Genomic DNA, 15,553 nt, shown 5'->3' with positions numbered 1-15,553 from the left:
CATTATTATTATTATTATTATTATTATTATTATTATTATTATTATTATTATTATCATTATTATTATTATTATTATTATTATTATTATTATTATTATTATTATCATTATTATTATCATTACTACTATTATCATTATTATTGTTATTATTAGTATTTGATTGCAGTAAAACATGAGTAACGTATCTACACCCGGAATCAAAATCCTCCCTAAAGGTGTATTGATAAATTTTTCATTCATTCATCCATTCTTATCTATTAATCTATTAATTTTTGATACTATAAAATGCTTCAGCAAGAATCGTAATTTTTTAACGCTCTGACCGTTTCGTCTGCACGCGGTACAAGCACGCACCGTAGGTTTCATTGTTTTCCGTGTGGGAAAACCGTAGATTTTGTCAAACTTTTCAGTGTTTGAGTTACAATATTTTGGTACATAGTCTTTTTAAAATTATGTCATCATAAACGATATAGCGGGAGGTAGCTGTATATTGTGGTACAGTAATGGTATCAAACAAAATATCTCTTTGGCTTCAGTTTACGAAACGTTTTTTTCCTGACACCTAAAAAAAAACCATTTTGTCCTTATTATATTTTCTCAGAATTATATGTTTGTAGGCATAGGCTACTCCGTTGATTGTTTGCTGTGTAATTATATTGGTTTTAATATAACTTGAAAATAATCCACCTGTTAGAAAAATTTCAGCATCACCATTTACGCAATCACGCACTGAAGTGCTGATAGTCTGGCGCATATGCATTCACATGGTCATTACAATTCATGCATTATATTTATATTTTGTTTTATGTAGTACATGTCTACATGTTTGCATGTAGAAACAGTCTACCAGTACTTAAAAGGAACTACAAACACCTTACTCTCATTTTCCCTGAATTTCTTAAAATGTAGTAGAAAGTATTAAAGATTACAAATTAATTATTAAACGCAATTGTAATGTATACTTGTACTTCACCAACTTATAATAAGCAAACTTGTGGTGACATGTATGCAGGCTTTAGATGAAAAAATCAATGCAGTTTATTAAATTGTTTGTGTTTATGAAGCCGAAAAGGACAACCAGGTTAATGTAATATTATTGTAGTCCTGAAAAATAAAATAGAATATTAGTTCGTACAGTAAATATTCAACAGTAGTCGTCATGGTAACTTTTTAGATGTGCACTCCTACGCGATATAGTAATAGAAAATTAAGTATTTATTATGTAAATCATAATACATCATCGTAACGTACTTTTACTCTTGGCGGAAATCAATAACAGAAAAAATTGCTAAAAATGATACTCATATTAAGGTAGCCGCTACGACTGCTTGAGACGTCATCTTTGTTGTGGTAGATGCGGGGGTCGAAGAAATTAAATTATGATAAATTCATCTGTTCTAACCTAACCTACCTACCTAACACAACCTGAATTTAGTGATGCAGTACCTGTAATTCTAGAGGTTTTTAGGGTCGTCGTCGTCTTCGACCTTCGAATCCATTAAAACACAGATTGTGTCTAAAGGAATCGACGCGACTTTGTTCGTTTGTGTATAGCTTTTAGCAACGTGTTGTTATTTATTTCCGCCAAGAAAAATGTTTATTGCATTGATGTATTCTAATTTTCTGATGCTGTATCGCGTATGCATGCACTTTTAAAAAATACATTTGTCACCTGTAATTTTACTTACAACCCATATCACTCTGATGCTACTATAGCCACTTCAGTACGACTCGTATTCTTGCGCGCAGCATTGGCTGCCATGTGTAATTTGCATTACTACTCGCATTGTAAAATATAAAATCACTACTGTATTACTCATTCTCTTTTACTCTGATTACAAACAGAAAATATGATCAACCCAGTTCACAGAATCCTGGAAACTCATGTACAACTATAAGTAAGATTGTAGTCAAGACGCCGGCATCCTCGTGCACTCTCGCCATATGACGCCTACGTAGGCGTCATCGTACCTAAATGGCTAGAAGGTCTGAAGATGCATTTCCCCACCTCGAAATAGGCTTCTAAAGTTGGAGTGCGTCTTGCATGTTCATATGCCTTATATGGTCGGAAATTGTGAATATATTATCAGTATCAATATTTTAACACCATTTAGCATCAAAGTATTGTTGAGAACAATGAATAGTTTTCTTGTTGCATTGCTTTATTCCATTGCTGTGTGAATGATATTTTGACACAACCCAAAGGGATTTCTCCCCTTTTCTCTTTTTCTGCACAAGGGTGCGGAGAAAGAAAGGGGTCTGCTGATTGAATGAAGCGGCCTTGATGTGGATGTGCTATGTCTTGTTACATTGCTTCTGACCCAGGGTAATGGGTGAGATGCAGGAGGAGCCAAGGAAAGAGGGAGGGAGAGGTGGTGAATGGGAGTGGAATGGGTGGGAGTGTAATTATATCTTTTGACTTTGGCTACCTCCATTGTAAAGGGGGAAAGGCCATATTCTCTTTTTATTATTATTATCATTGTGCAGAAATATTGGATCATGGATCACCTGAAGAATTGTCACACCAGACTTCATCAGGGTGATAATTCTTCAGGTGGGCTATCCTAGGGTGACAATTCCTAACTTAGCCTAACCTAAATCTAACCTAACTTAACCTAACCTAGCATAACCAAACCCAACCCAACCTAACATGACTTAACCTAACCTTACCACCCCCTTACCTAACCTAACCTTATCTAACCTAACCTATCTAGGGTGATGATTCTTCAGGTGTTGTTGGTTTGGGTGACAATACTTCAAGTAGGCTTTCCTGGGGTGATGATTCTTCAGGTGGATGTTCTGGGTTGACAGTTCTTCAAGTGATCCGAAATATTTTGCAATGCATAAGTCTACGAGTCCAAGTGAATGCTAGGAAGGGAAATCAAGAGAGGTAAGAATGAAATCATTCCAAACATTTGATGAGCACAAATCTGTATAAAAAATATTAGATGATGACCACAGTTCTTCAAAAGACGGTACTCTTCAATTTCCAATAAATACAATTCATTCCTCTGATACTAGCATGTGTCCTGCACTAAAACAACAGTAGCACAATTATATTGAAACCCAAAATCTTAGAGTAGCCTAGTATGTGAGAATGATAGGCACATAACTCTATGTAAGAGCCCTTAAATAGCAATCCATACAGTTCCTAGAAATAGAAAGAAACGTTGCTATGATAAATGGTGTCCTGCAAGGTTCAGTATTGGCTCCAATTATGTTTGCCATACATATAAATGACATGGATGAAGGAGTGGAATGTTATATGAACTTCTCAGTTGACACAAAAATACTAAAGAAAGTACAAAAGAAGATTGTGAATCATTACAGATAGACCTAGACAAAATCTGGAAATGGAGTCAAAAGTGGGAAGTGAACTTTAATATCAAGAAGTGTAGTATAATGGAGTTTGGAAAAAGTAAGAATATAATATCGAGAAATTATAAAATTGGTGAAGTCAAAAAAGTTAACTCAGAAAGAGACCTAGGAGTAATAATTAGCAAGGACATGTCACAGGACAAACATATCAGTAAAATAGAGAAACCTTCAACCTATTAAGGTCAATGAAAGTGGCATTTGACTATTTGGATGAGGAAATGATAAAAAAAATTTTAGTTACACTAATAAGACCAAAACTGGAGTACGCTACAACACCATGGACACCCAGTACTAAAAAGAATATAAAGAAATTAGAATACAAAGAGCAATGACAAAGATGGCACCAACACTCCAAATTAACATACAAACAAAGATTGTCCAAATTGGAACTACCAACTCTGGAACAGAGAAGAGAAAGAGGAGATCTATTGACTATTTATAGAATCATGAAAGGAATGGAAATCCAAGATAGAGATGATTTATTAAAATGGGACAATGGAAAAACAAGAGGACATCAAAGAGATAATTATAGAAGAGATCTGAAAAAGAATAGCTTCCCACACAGAGTGGTTGATGCCTGGAATTTATTAGACAAGGAAACTGTGTGCAAACACTGATGAAGATTTTAAGAACAAACTTGATGCTGAAAGATACAAAGACGGGTCACCACAAGCATAGCTCCCTTCCCGTATAATACAACTAGGTAAATACATGTGAACAAACGAATTTGTATGCCTCATAACACTATTCATTTTCTCGTAAATGATATCCACATTTATTGGCTATGTTGACAGGATCTGACTTAATATGACTTTTCAAAATGCCATCCACTAAACACTGCTGCTATAGATTATATTATAGTGACTCACATTATGAGGTTTAGACTGCATATGAAGGATGTTACTTGGATCCATTTTTCCAAGCCACACTTGGATTCTGAAAAATATCAGTGATGGGTACGAGTGTGTGGAAAGGAGGATTTTATCACTGAGAATGTAAAAAAAGATATATGCAGCAAATACTTCATAGGTGAATCTGGGTCTACTGATGACCACCCACACCCAATCCTGCCCTCTCAAGTCCTGAGCAAGGTAGTTCACCAAGCACTGAAACAGTAGTGTTGCCCAATTCAAATATGGTTTATTCATTCATTGTTAAGTACAGAGCCTCAGAGGCTTGAGGCAGGTCCACACTGTATCTCATGCAGATCTGTATGTAGCAGGTGGCTGCGTTGAAAGCTGAGCTAAGTGTCCACACTGAGTAGGCTTGGAAGAAATACTAGTTTTACAGATGGATCTATATCACTGGATAGCTTCTATCATTCTGAGTATCAGCATTTTGAATCCCATAAATACCGCAAATTAATAGTGATGTCAGTAGCAATTTTTAAATGGTGTTTTTTTGGTGAGGGCTGTGGTAGAGAATAGCACAACTGCACCTAACCTAACCTAAAAACTCTAGCAAAATTGTTGCCAGTGCAGGGAATAAGGAAAGCATTAAAAATATGTTGTCTGCAGGTGCCTACAATTTTTTTTGTTGGTTTATTTTTATTAAGGGTAAATTGGTAAATATAAAGTTGTTTGCCAGTCTCACAGATGCAACTTTTTTCCATATTGTTGGATAGCTCTTATCATTCTGAGTATTTTGAACTCCATAGATAAGTACTGAAAATTAATAGTAACATTGGTAGTGATTTTTAAATAGCATATTTTTGATGCCTGCCCTGGAAAATAGCACAGCTGCACCCAACCTAACTCTCATTTTTAATGTCATGCTTCAGAATAACTTTTTCTTTATATAATCAAGGGTTGCACTTATGTCCCTTGCTCTTGATGTTTTATAAGTAGCGATGCTGTTTCAACAACTCTATGAAATATTGAGTGTGGCTTCTTGTCCAATCAATGAGGCTACCAGATGTGGTCATGACGGAGAGCGTACCTTTCGACCTTGTTTCCACAGTTTTTAGTCCTCGACACTCCAACCAATGTTTCAGTTGAATGTTGGAATAACTGTCAATACATTGATTGTCTAACCTGGCCCTTGGGACATTGTCCTCTAACAATAAAACTTTTGGAAATGGGTTGCATGTTGACATTGCTTACTCTTTACAATGCATTGAGATTATCCACATCTTGGTAGTTTGTCCAACTGTGACAAACTACCAACTTTGTGGTTTGCTATTCACTCACTCTTCACATCACATCACACCACATAAATACAGCCCACAATATGCAACATGAAAATAACTAATAGCATTCTACTCAAACATCTTAACCCACCCTCACTACCTGTCGACATTTCCATTCAAAAACTCATACACAGATAAGAGAACAGAAATTCTTTGATAGACCATGAAATTTTATAATTTACCAGACACCCTCAGAGATTAACCCAGCAGAGAAATTATTCCCAAGATGAGCAAGAATTACACTGGAATATCTTCGAGCATGTTCAGGTTTTTTACTCTACAATGAAACAGTACCAGTACAGAAACAGGCTGGCAACAGACACTAAATGCCCAAGATGCAACCACCCCAAAGAAGGCACAGAACAACATTGCACTTCACTGTTATATACTCAATCCATACATTTCCACAAAATATCTGTACTGAGTGACTATTGGGCTTTAGTGGAAGTGGAAGGTTTCCTGGGGTAACAGATTTATTGATTGCATGTTTCCAGTCAGTGAAATTCAAAGTATGAATTATTATTATCACTGTACATGAAACAAATTGATGAAAGAGTTTTAGGATGGTTTGGACACATGGAAAGAATGAGTGAAGAAAGACTAGTAAAAGAGGTATGGAAGGCAGATGTGGAGGGAGTGAACATGAAGGGACATCCTAGGATGAGGTGGATGGATGGGGTGAAGGGGGCTTTAGGGAAGAGGGGAATGTCTGTTGAGGAAGGACGGGAGAGGACAAAAGACAGGGGTGAATGGGGAATAGTTGTATATAGATGATGTTGTGATGCATGAGGTGGAATGGGCAGGTGGATGGGGGGTGAGGTAGTATGTGTGAGCAAATTTTGACTCAGCCCGAAGGGATTTCTCCCCGTCTTCTCCTTTATGCATGGGGGGATGGAGAGAGGGTGTCGCTGATTTAATGAAGCGGCCTTGCTGTGGATGTGCTGTGTCTTGTGACACTGCTTCTGACCCAGGGCAGCGGACAAGGTACAGGGATGACCCATCATCCAGGAGGTGCTAAGCTGGGAGGGAGGGTGGAGGGGTGTGGAGTGTATTCAGGGATGGAATGGGTGGGAATGATTTTATGCCTTTTCCTTTTTGGCTACCTCCCTTGTAAAGGGGAAAAAGCCTTGGTATATGTATGTATGTATGTATGTACTTGAAACAAAAAATGGAGTTGGATAAAGCTGCTGATATAAACTTTTTTCCTTTGCAGTGGTTCCTGACAATGGCATTGTCATCTCTGACCTCCCAACTCACATCACACCTTCAAGAATGGACCCATGGTTCTGTGACTTTTCTAATGGCCTGTGTAACCTGACAGCACTTGATGGCAGTGATATAGAATGGACTAAGGTCTCAGACCTTAGTACAGCTGATCATAGTAAAGGTAGGCACATGTGTTTTTAGTGATATCATATGCTTTTATTAACTATAAAGCTGTCAGTCCTTTAACCAGCTGAAGAAAAAAATCATCTGGAGTTAGGAAATGAGATAAGGAGCTGAAACCATCACCTCTGTCATGTATGTTTGGACAACCAGGGCAAGTGGCAGTTTACCAGTATTCATTGAGGGATCAAACCAGTGCTTTCATAGTTATAAGGTAGAGTCAGGGTTCAGTGTGCCCAAGTGGCTAAGACTGAGGTGTATGTGAAATTAGCTAAGATAAAATAAAGAGTTTTTTAACTTCAAAGGTTTCATTTAGCTGAGGGAGGGACCTGAACTCTAAATACTGAATGAATTTGCCATGTAGTTCTCATTTATGTGTAAAGATATGCCTATTCCTTTCTTCAGATAACTACTATCTGGCACTTCCTAAAACTGCCCCTGAAGGAGCCACAGCAAAGATGATATCTCCAAAGATAAAGGCATACCCAAATGGAACCCCACATTGCCTCACCTTCTGGTACTACATCAATGGTGCAGATCCAGGAGAGATTTCAGTTAACATCAAGTGAGCTATTAATTTTTTAACCTTTAATCCAGTCAACAAATGTTAGTGTCTTTAAGGTGGTTCTGTGTTCTTTTTCTATATTAATGTTAAATAGTAGTACAGTTCACAGCACTTGACACATAGCTTACAGATGTTCCAGTGTGACACCAATCCTCCCTTATAAAACCATGAAACACTTTTTTCAAGTTCTTTTGTGACACTTGACAATTGGGTGATGATACCTCAAATTATATTGTTATGGAATATTTGCAAGATCTATATAGTTTGGCATAGTTTAGAGTTGTTGATTTTATTTTATTTCTTTATACATAGTGTGATGCATGATAATGGTGTGATATATTATTTTATTTTGTTATTATTATTCTTTTTTTTATCAAATTTCACATCATTTCTGCTACAGAACTGGACTTGACACGACCAAAGCAATTTGGACTCGTGGACAACCTGAGGGGCCCCAGTGGAACACAGCCACTGTGGAGCTTGATCTTACAACAGAGCTACAGGTATGGCTGACCAGTTATGTTCTTTATTCTACTGCTGTAAGGAATGATGTTGGTACTCAGTGTTGTAATGATAATGAGAACTAAGTTCACATAAGTATCCTCTAGAGCAGTGGTTCTCAAACTTTTCCATCTAATGGAACCCTTTCCCATTTGCTGGTACTCGACGGAACCCCCCCAACGGAAAATATTTTGACAGACTTAAAAATATTTAAGGCTAACCGTCACCAACAAACACAGTATATAGTCGTACAGTCGTAGTCCCTCTCCCTCTCTCTCCTCAAATGCAAAAAGATTTCATCACTTTTATATTTCATTTCATTCATTCCTGTTCAAATAGATAAATGATTATAATTTTTTGCCACGGAACCCTTGAAGGGTCTTCACGGAATCGTAGGGTTTCGTGGAACCCAGTTTGGGAACCACTGCTCTAGAGTCTAGATGGTATGTTTTTATCTCATTATAGAAGGTAAAGGGTATATATCTCCCACACCCATCCAACACCCATTTGAGTTTCCATTTATCTTAGGTCCTTGTGGATAAAGGGCTATCCCTACTCCTGCCCATTGCCTAGGTCAAAAGCAATGCAGTAAAACACACAGCACCTCTACAGCAGGGCCTTACAATTGAAGCTGATCAATACCCACTGCTTCATCTACATGGCAACCCTCCCTTCTTGTCCACTCAGAAGTGATTAGAGAATATGTGGAAAAATCTCTTTGAGTGAAGTCAATTTATTATCTATTTACAACCATTTTCCACTCACATCTATCTCTTGTCCTCTGCCTCCTCTGCTCAGCAGACATTCCCCTTTTACTAAGTGCTCCCTTGTAATGTACTGGAAAAAATAAAGCTACACACTTGGAGTCCTGTATTTTTGTTTCTGTTGATCAGACTTCACCTTGAAGTGAAATTGCAGAGCAAGCAATTCAGAGACAACAAACAAACTCCATATTCCATCTAACCTCTCCAGATATTAGCCCTACAGAACCAACACAGAATAGGCCTGGCCACGGAAACAAACTGCTCCAGATATGACTCACACAGAAGACACCAAACATATCCTACACTGTCCCATTCTTGCCATACCCAGACAACAATTCAGTATTTCTTCCTTGAGCGACTTATGGGTCTCCTACAAGAGAAACCTTGGGCAACCGATTGATTATTTTTTAATATTTAGAAGAAAAAGGGATAATTGTAACTGACAAAAATGTGGCACTTCTAGTGCTAAACTGCCATGTCTACATGCATAAACTCTTCAACTTTATCCTGATACAGGTCATTTTTGTGGGAATTAAAGGAGATGAAAACAGTGTTATGGCCCTTGATGATGTCAGTCTTAATGCCCAGACCTGTGAAGCCCTTTTTCCCACTGCATCTACAGGGAGCAAAGGTGAGAGATTTTTATTTAATTTTATTTTATTTTATTTTTTCAGAAGGAAACCTTAAAAGAAGACTGAAAAAAAGAGGAGCTGCTAAGATGTAAAGAACCATTTATATATATATATATATATATATATATATATACTCTATTAGAAATCACAGCATACTCTGCATTGGTAATCTTCTTTAGACTTTCTATTCTCCTGAGTATTTTCTTCTCTGAAGCATGGAGAGAAAATACAATATTTCCGAACGAGTCCATGTTTGGAAATAAAAAATCAACAGTTAACAATGTTTCACCTACACATTAGGCATCTTCTGGTAATTTTATTGAATACATTCCCTACAAGTTTTAAAAGACATTATCTATAAAAATTGTAAGCACAAAAATGAAGAGGACAAAATATACTTTATAATTTATTACCGTAACCCAAGAAAATCATTGCTGGTGATGATAAACAATATGGCAGCTACCATGGATAAACTTAAGAAAAATAAAGTGGTTTATAGATACTCATGTAATTTATACAAAGACAGTGTGCTTTGCAAAGAAGAGTATATAGGCCATACCACACAAACTTTAATTCAGAGGCTCACACAACACATGCAAAACACCACAACACCCTTCAAATCATACAAAACAAAGCCCTAAAAACAATTACAGGCTGCACAAATACATCACCTACAGACCATTTACACCATGAAACAAAAGTCCTCAAAGTCAAGGACCACCTCGACATGAGAGGCACACAAACACTTGCTGCAGCCACCACAAACACATCACACCCGCTACACTACATAGCAGAACACCCACACACACCAAGAAACATCAAAACTACACCCAAAGACCTTTATTACGCACAGATACTCTCTTCTCTTCCTCCACAACCACCAAATACCAGCCTCCGGAAACATATTCATAATCATATCACTCACCGCTCCATTAACACACTGAAAGACAACACACTGCTGCATGCCAGACCCCCTGATATCCACCCTTCTGAATCCTCTCTCCCACGAAAGGACAGAGTCCACTTGGCCAGACTGCGATGCGGTCACCACCCAGCACTTCTAAGCTACCAGAAGAGGCTGGACGACCGTGTTGTGAACAGCTGCCCAGGATGTAACACTTCACCCCATACCATACAACACATAATGGAAGACTGCATTATACACAATCATGCACGCAAACAACACAACATACACTCTATAAAGGATTTGTGGGAAAACCCAGTTTCGGCTGTGGCCTTCCTTGGGGAGACGGGACTGCTCGGACAGACAGTCTAGGGAATGACAACAACAACAACAACACATGCAAAATGGCGCCATAAAATCCCACTTAACAAAGTCCCACAATACCAGCATTACATGAGACCAACTAAATAAAAGCATTTAAATTTTAGTTAAGAATAATAACAGGAAGAAACTGAAATGTTTAGAGGCCCTTTTTATTAGAGACTATATGCCAATAATTAACATTCAACAAAATATGTGTGGTAGTGTAGAACTCTTCGGAGCATCCTGTGTCACTCATAGAACATAACTCATGTAACCATTGATCTCTCCTTAATGTCCTCATTTCTGTATCTATAATCTTGTAAGGAATGTATTCAATGAAATTACCAAAAGATGCATAATGCGTAGGCAAAACATCATTAACTGTTGTTTTTTTTATTTCCAAACATGGACTTGTTTAGAAATAATATATTTTTTTCTCTGCTTCAGAGAAGAAAATACTCAGGAGAATAGAAAGTCTAAAGAAGAAGATCACCAATGCAGAGTATACTGTGATTTTTGATAGAAAATGTATAGATAAAAACCTGCTCCCTCCATTCACTAATATATATATATATTGGTATATGTATGTATGTATATATATATATATATATATATATATATATATATATATATATATATATATATATATATATATATATATATATATATATATATGTATATATATATATATATATATATATATATATATATATATATATGTATATACATACATACATATATATGTGTATATATATAACATTCACTTACATATTTATTTATTTGTTCATTTATAGCACATAGTTATTTAGTAGAAGTATGAAAATTTACTTTGAGATAGGTGAAAGTTTATGAAATTCAAGCTTGGGAACACAAAAAGTAAAATCATTATCCACATATGTGCACCATCTGGCACAGGATCAGAAATTTGAATGAAGTAAGAAGAGACAGAATACAGATTGCTATTTGTATGCCTAGATGTCTAGATGTCAGTGGAAAAGAAAATAAGGTTTGAGAAAGAGATGTTATTTCACAGAGAGGAAATTTGAGTGAAGACCTCTCAGTTGAATCTCTCTTGATAACTTAAGATAATTCTTTTTCTGTTTCTTTCAGTGATGTGTGACTTTGAAGAGGAAGACATGTGTGGGTTCAGTTTTGAGGATGAGCAGGGTAGCTGGCAGTGGATATATCCAGAACAAGATAATCTTGACTTCCCCCACCCAAAGAAAGATCACACCTACAACAGTGGTTATGGTAGGTTTCTTTTTCTCAGGATGATACATCCAGGATCACACAGCCACCAGACGGGCCCACAGGTCACTCAGGAAAGAAATATTGTGTTCTTGTCTAGAGATAGTTTGTGGCAGTGTAGGATGAGGTGCTCAGGGACTTCTGTGCAGTGGTTACATCTAGGAGGTGTGGCCCTTACAGTAGATTTAAGGGCAAATGAAGAGGTGGAATCACTGAAGTTCTGAAGGGCAGGTTCCTTTCAGGAGGGTAGAAGAAAGGAGGGATAGTAAAGGACAAAGTTACTATGCAGCCTTGTCTCCAGTCATGAAAATATGCTGTGTACCTTTGAACACAGTATGAGACAGACATGGAATTTAAGAGGGACAGGGAGGAAAAATTTAACCTTTTCCATATGATGGATAGAGTGAGAAATGAAGAGGTGAGGAGGAGAGTTGGGGATGGAAAGGGAGTTGGGAGATAGGATTGATGAAAGAGTATTGGGATGGTTTGGACACATGGAAAGAATGAGTGAAGAAAGACTAGTAAAAGAGGTGTGGAAGGCAGAGGAGGAAGGAGGGAACATGAGGGAGTGACCAAGGATGAGATGGATGGATGGGGTAAAAGGGGCATTGGGAAAGAGGGGAATGTCTGTTGAGGAAGGAAGGGAGAAGACAGAAGATAGGGTTGAGTGGAGAATGGTTGTGTATGGATGATGCTGTGATGTATGGAAGGGAATGGATAGGGGGTGAGGGAGTAAGTGTGAATGATATTTTGATGCAACCTGAAGGGATTTCTCCCTGTCTTCTCTTTTTCTGCATGAGGAGATGGAGAGGGGGGTTGCTGATTAAATGAAGTGGCCTTGCTGTGGATGTGCTGTGTCTTGCTACATTGCTTCTGACCCAGGGCAGTGGGCAAGATGCAGGGATGACCTGTCATCCAGGAAGAGCCAAGATAAGAAGGAGGGAGGGAGGTAAATGGGAGTGGAGTATGTGGGGATGGAATGGGTGGGAGTGGACTTTGTGCCTTTGTTTTTTTGGCTACCTCCCTTGTGAGGGGGAAAAACCTGTTGGTATATGTATGTATGGTATGTGTATATGATGATGCCAACATAGGCATCATGAGATGCAAGTGGGTAGATGAGGATGCCGGCATCAGCGTCTTGATTATATTTATTTTGTAGCTGTAGCTGAAAGATCCCTGTATTCTGTGAACTAGTTTGTGATTGCATTTTCTGTGATTATTAATATATTTAGAGTGAAAGAGAATAAATAATAAAGCTCTGATTTTATATTTTATAATGTGAGTATTGTGATGCATCACTGAATCATTATACATCAGGCATCTGATGCTGTGTGTGAGAATTTGACTTGCATTGAAGAGGTTAAATGCATTTCAGATGAAATGTCTGAGAACTATGGTAGGGGTTAAAAGGTTGAATAAAGTGAGAAACAAGGAGGAGAGTGGGGGTGGAAAAAGAGGTGCAAGATAGGATTGATGAAAGATATTGGGATGGTTTGGATACATGAAAAGAATGAGTAAAGATAGATTAGTAAAAGAAGTGTGGAAGGCAGAGGTAGATGGAGTGAACATGAGGGAGTGACTGAGGATGAGATGGATGGATGGGGTGAAAGGGGCATTGAGCAAGAGGGGGATGTCTATTGAGGACAGAAGGGAGAAGGCAGGAGATAGGGCTGAGTAGAGAATGGCTGTGTATAGGTGATACTGTGATGCAAGGAAGGGAGTGGGTGGGGGATGGGGGGTTTGGAGAGTGGTTATGTGTGAATGATATTTTGATGCAGTCCAAAGGGATTTCTCCCCGATTAAGTGAAGTGGTCTTGCTGTGGATGTGCTGTGTCTTGCTGCATTGCTTCTGACCCAAGGTAGTGGGTGGGATACAGGGATGACCTGTCATCCATGAGGAGCCAGGATGAGTGGGAGGAAAGGGTGGTGGATGGGAGTGGGTATATGCCTTTTGACTTTGGCCTCCTCCCTTGCAAAGGGGGAAAAGCCCTTGGTATATGGATGGATGGACCTTTGAGCCATAAGGTTGTCACCAAAGTCCCTAAAGTATTGTTCGGTTAAACTTATGCTGTCTACACCCCCATATGGATGGTTTTAATTTCCCCTTTGTTATAGGTTTCTAATGAAATTGATAAGACTTCATATATGTTCTTATATTTTTCTTCTTTTTTGCTTGGGTTCCAGGCCATGCTCTTGTAGCACCCCTTCGAGATAAGAAAGCTGGCATCGTGGGTCGTGTTGTAAGCCCCAAGTTCACCGAGGAAAGCACTGAGAAACTGTGTTTGACATTTTGGTACATTCATGGTGGTAACTCTAACAAAGATTCTTTGACAGCCTATGTGAAGGACAGTACCCAGTTAAAGGCTGTGTGGAGTGAGAAAGGTGTGTTTGAATTAGATTATCCTTGTCAGTAAAACATTCCACCCTAGCTTTAGCACATGTTATACTTTGTTTGGTCCGTTATTGCAAATGTTTAATTGTTGTTACAGTACTTGTGAATAGATACAACTAAGATCACTATATTCGTAAGGCCACCACTAACTTCACCAATAGCAACAACACTGTCGTCACTGTTCTTATCTTAACAGCTAACTTTGTGTCGAGTTGGACCTCAGCTGGTATTCCTATTGCATCTGGAAGGCATAACTTTAATGTCATATGGGAGGCAAAGCAGATGGAGCGGGATGATATTGGTTTCATGGCCATTGATGATGTACTTCTTGAATATCATGAGTGCCCCCATATAGGTGAGACACCCATGTGTATTGTGTGTATTCTGGAGATAGAATATATATTGGTGTATTATCTAGTTTATTCTTCTTGGAGTGGAAAATTTTCAATTTTCAGCCCCCATATATTTCTTTCCACCCTTGAATGTATGTCATAAAAAAAAGTCTTTTCTCCTTTATAAAGGAAGTGTCCAAGTCATAACATCTGTCCATTCCACACCCATCCAAATCCTATTCTTTACCCCTCTCTCTTAGCATCTCATGGACAGAAGGTCATGCCTGTTCCCCACTACACCACTTGGATAAAAAGCAATACATCATAGCCTGACAACAGGATGATTTACTCCCACTCTTTCATTATGTGGGGACCTACCCCCCATTTACTTGAAACATTAATGGAGCAGACAAGATAAAAGATTCTTTTTACCTGTCATTTCTACATCCATTTACAACTACTCCCCTTTCACTCCAATTTATGCACCCTCTGTCAATCAAGGAAGAGAGTACAAAAGATAGGTGTGAAGGGAAAGTAGTTGTAAGTGGATGAAGGAGAAAAGTGAAGTATAATGAAAAAGTAAACCAGATAGAGATTTTCAGTCTGGTCTGTATGTTGAGTGAAGGACTGCACCATCAGATTGATGTCAGGGGTGTTGATGGGATTTGAGATGGTTATCAAAAATATTATTTTTCCTGATATCCATTATAAAGGACCACCCTATACAGGTGCCCATCAGTGGTCCTTGCAAGAAAGATACAGTAATACCAATGAGAATAGCATTGATCATAGAGACATACTGATGCACTGATAATGATGAGAAATGATAGAATTAGATAATACACATACTCTTCTTTCCCTCGTATTCAGTCTTCCAATAAATGGTGATCCATACCCTTGAAT

At 38.1% G+C, this 15,553-nt stretch overlaps 1 protein-coding gene across 1 annotated transcript in view; it reads left to right on the top strand.

Moving 5' to 3' along the window:
- The window catches only part of LOC143018552 (MAM and LDL-receptor class A domain-containing protein 2-like), a 388,685-nt gene that overhangs the window by 3,768 nt on the left and 369,364 nt on the right, over nt 1-15,553 (top strand). Inside the window, exons 2-8 of the mRNA XM_076174014.1 lie at nt 6,777-6,950; nt 7,355-7,514; nt 7,915-8,017; nt 9,296-9,410; nt 11,789-11,929; nt 14,111-14,308; nt 14,515-14,673. Coding sequence (XP_076030129.1) covers nt 6,777-6,950; nt 7,355-7,514; nt 7,915-8,017; nt 9,296-9,410; nt 11,789-11,929; nt 14,111-14,308; nt 14,515-14,673 — 1,050 coding nt within the window. The remainder of the gene's footprint in view (nt 1-6,776; nt 6,951-7,354; nt 7,515-7,914; nt 8,018-9,295; nt 9,411-11,788; nt 11,930-14,110; nt 14,309-14,514; nt 14,674-15,553) is intronic.

The sequence above is a fragment of the Oratosquilla oratoria genome, chromosome 35, assembly GCF_046742065.1.
Source record: "Oratosquilla oratoria isolate Oo_2021 chromosome 35, ASM4674206v1, whole genome shotgun sequence".
Lineage (NCBI taxonomy): Eukaryota > Metazoa > Arthropoda > Malacostraca > Stomatopoda > Squillidae > Oratosquilla > Oratosquilla oratoria.
Note: the sequence above shows the minus strand (reverse complement) of the source record. Positions and strands in the feature narration are given on the sequence as shown.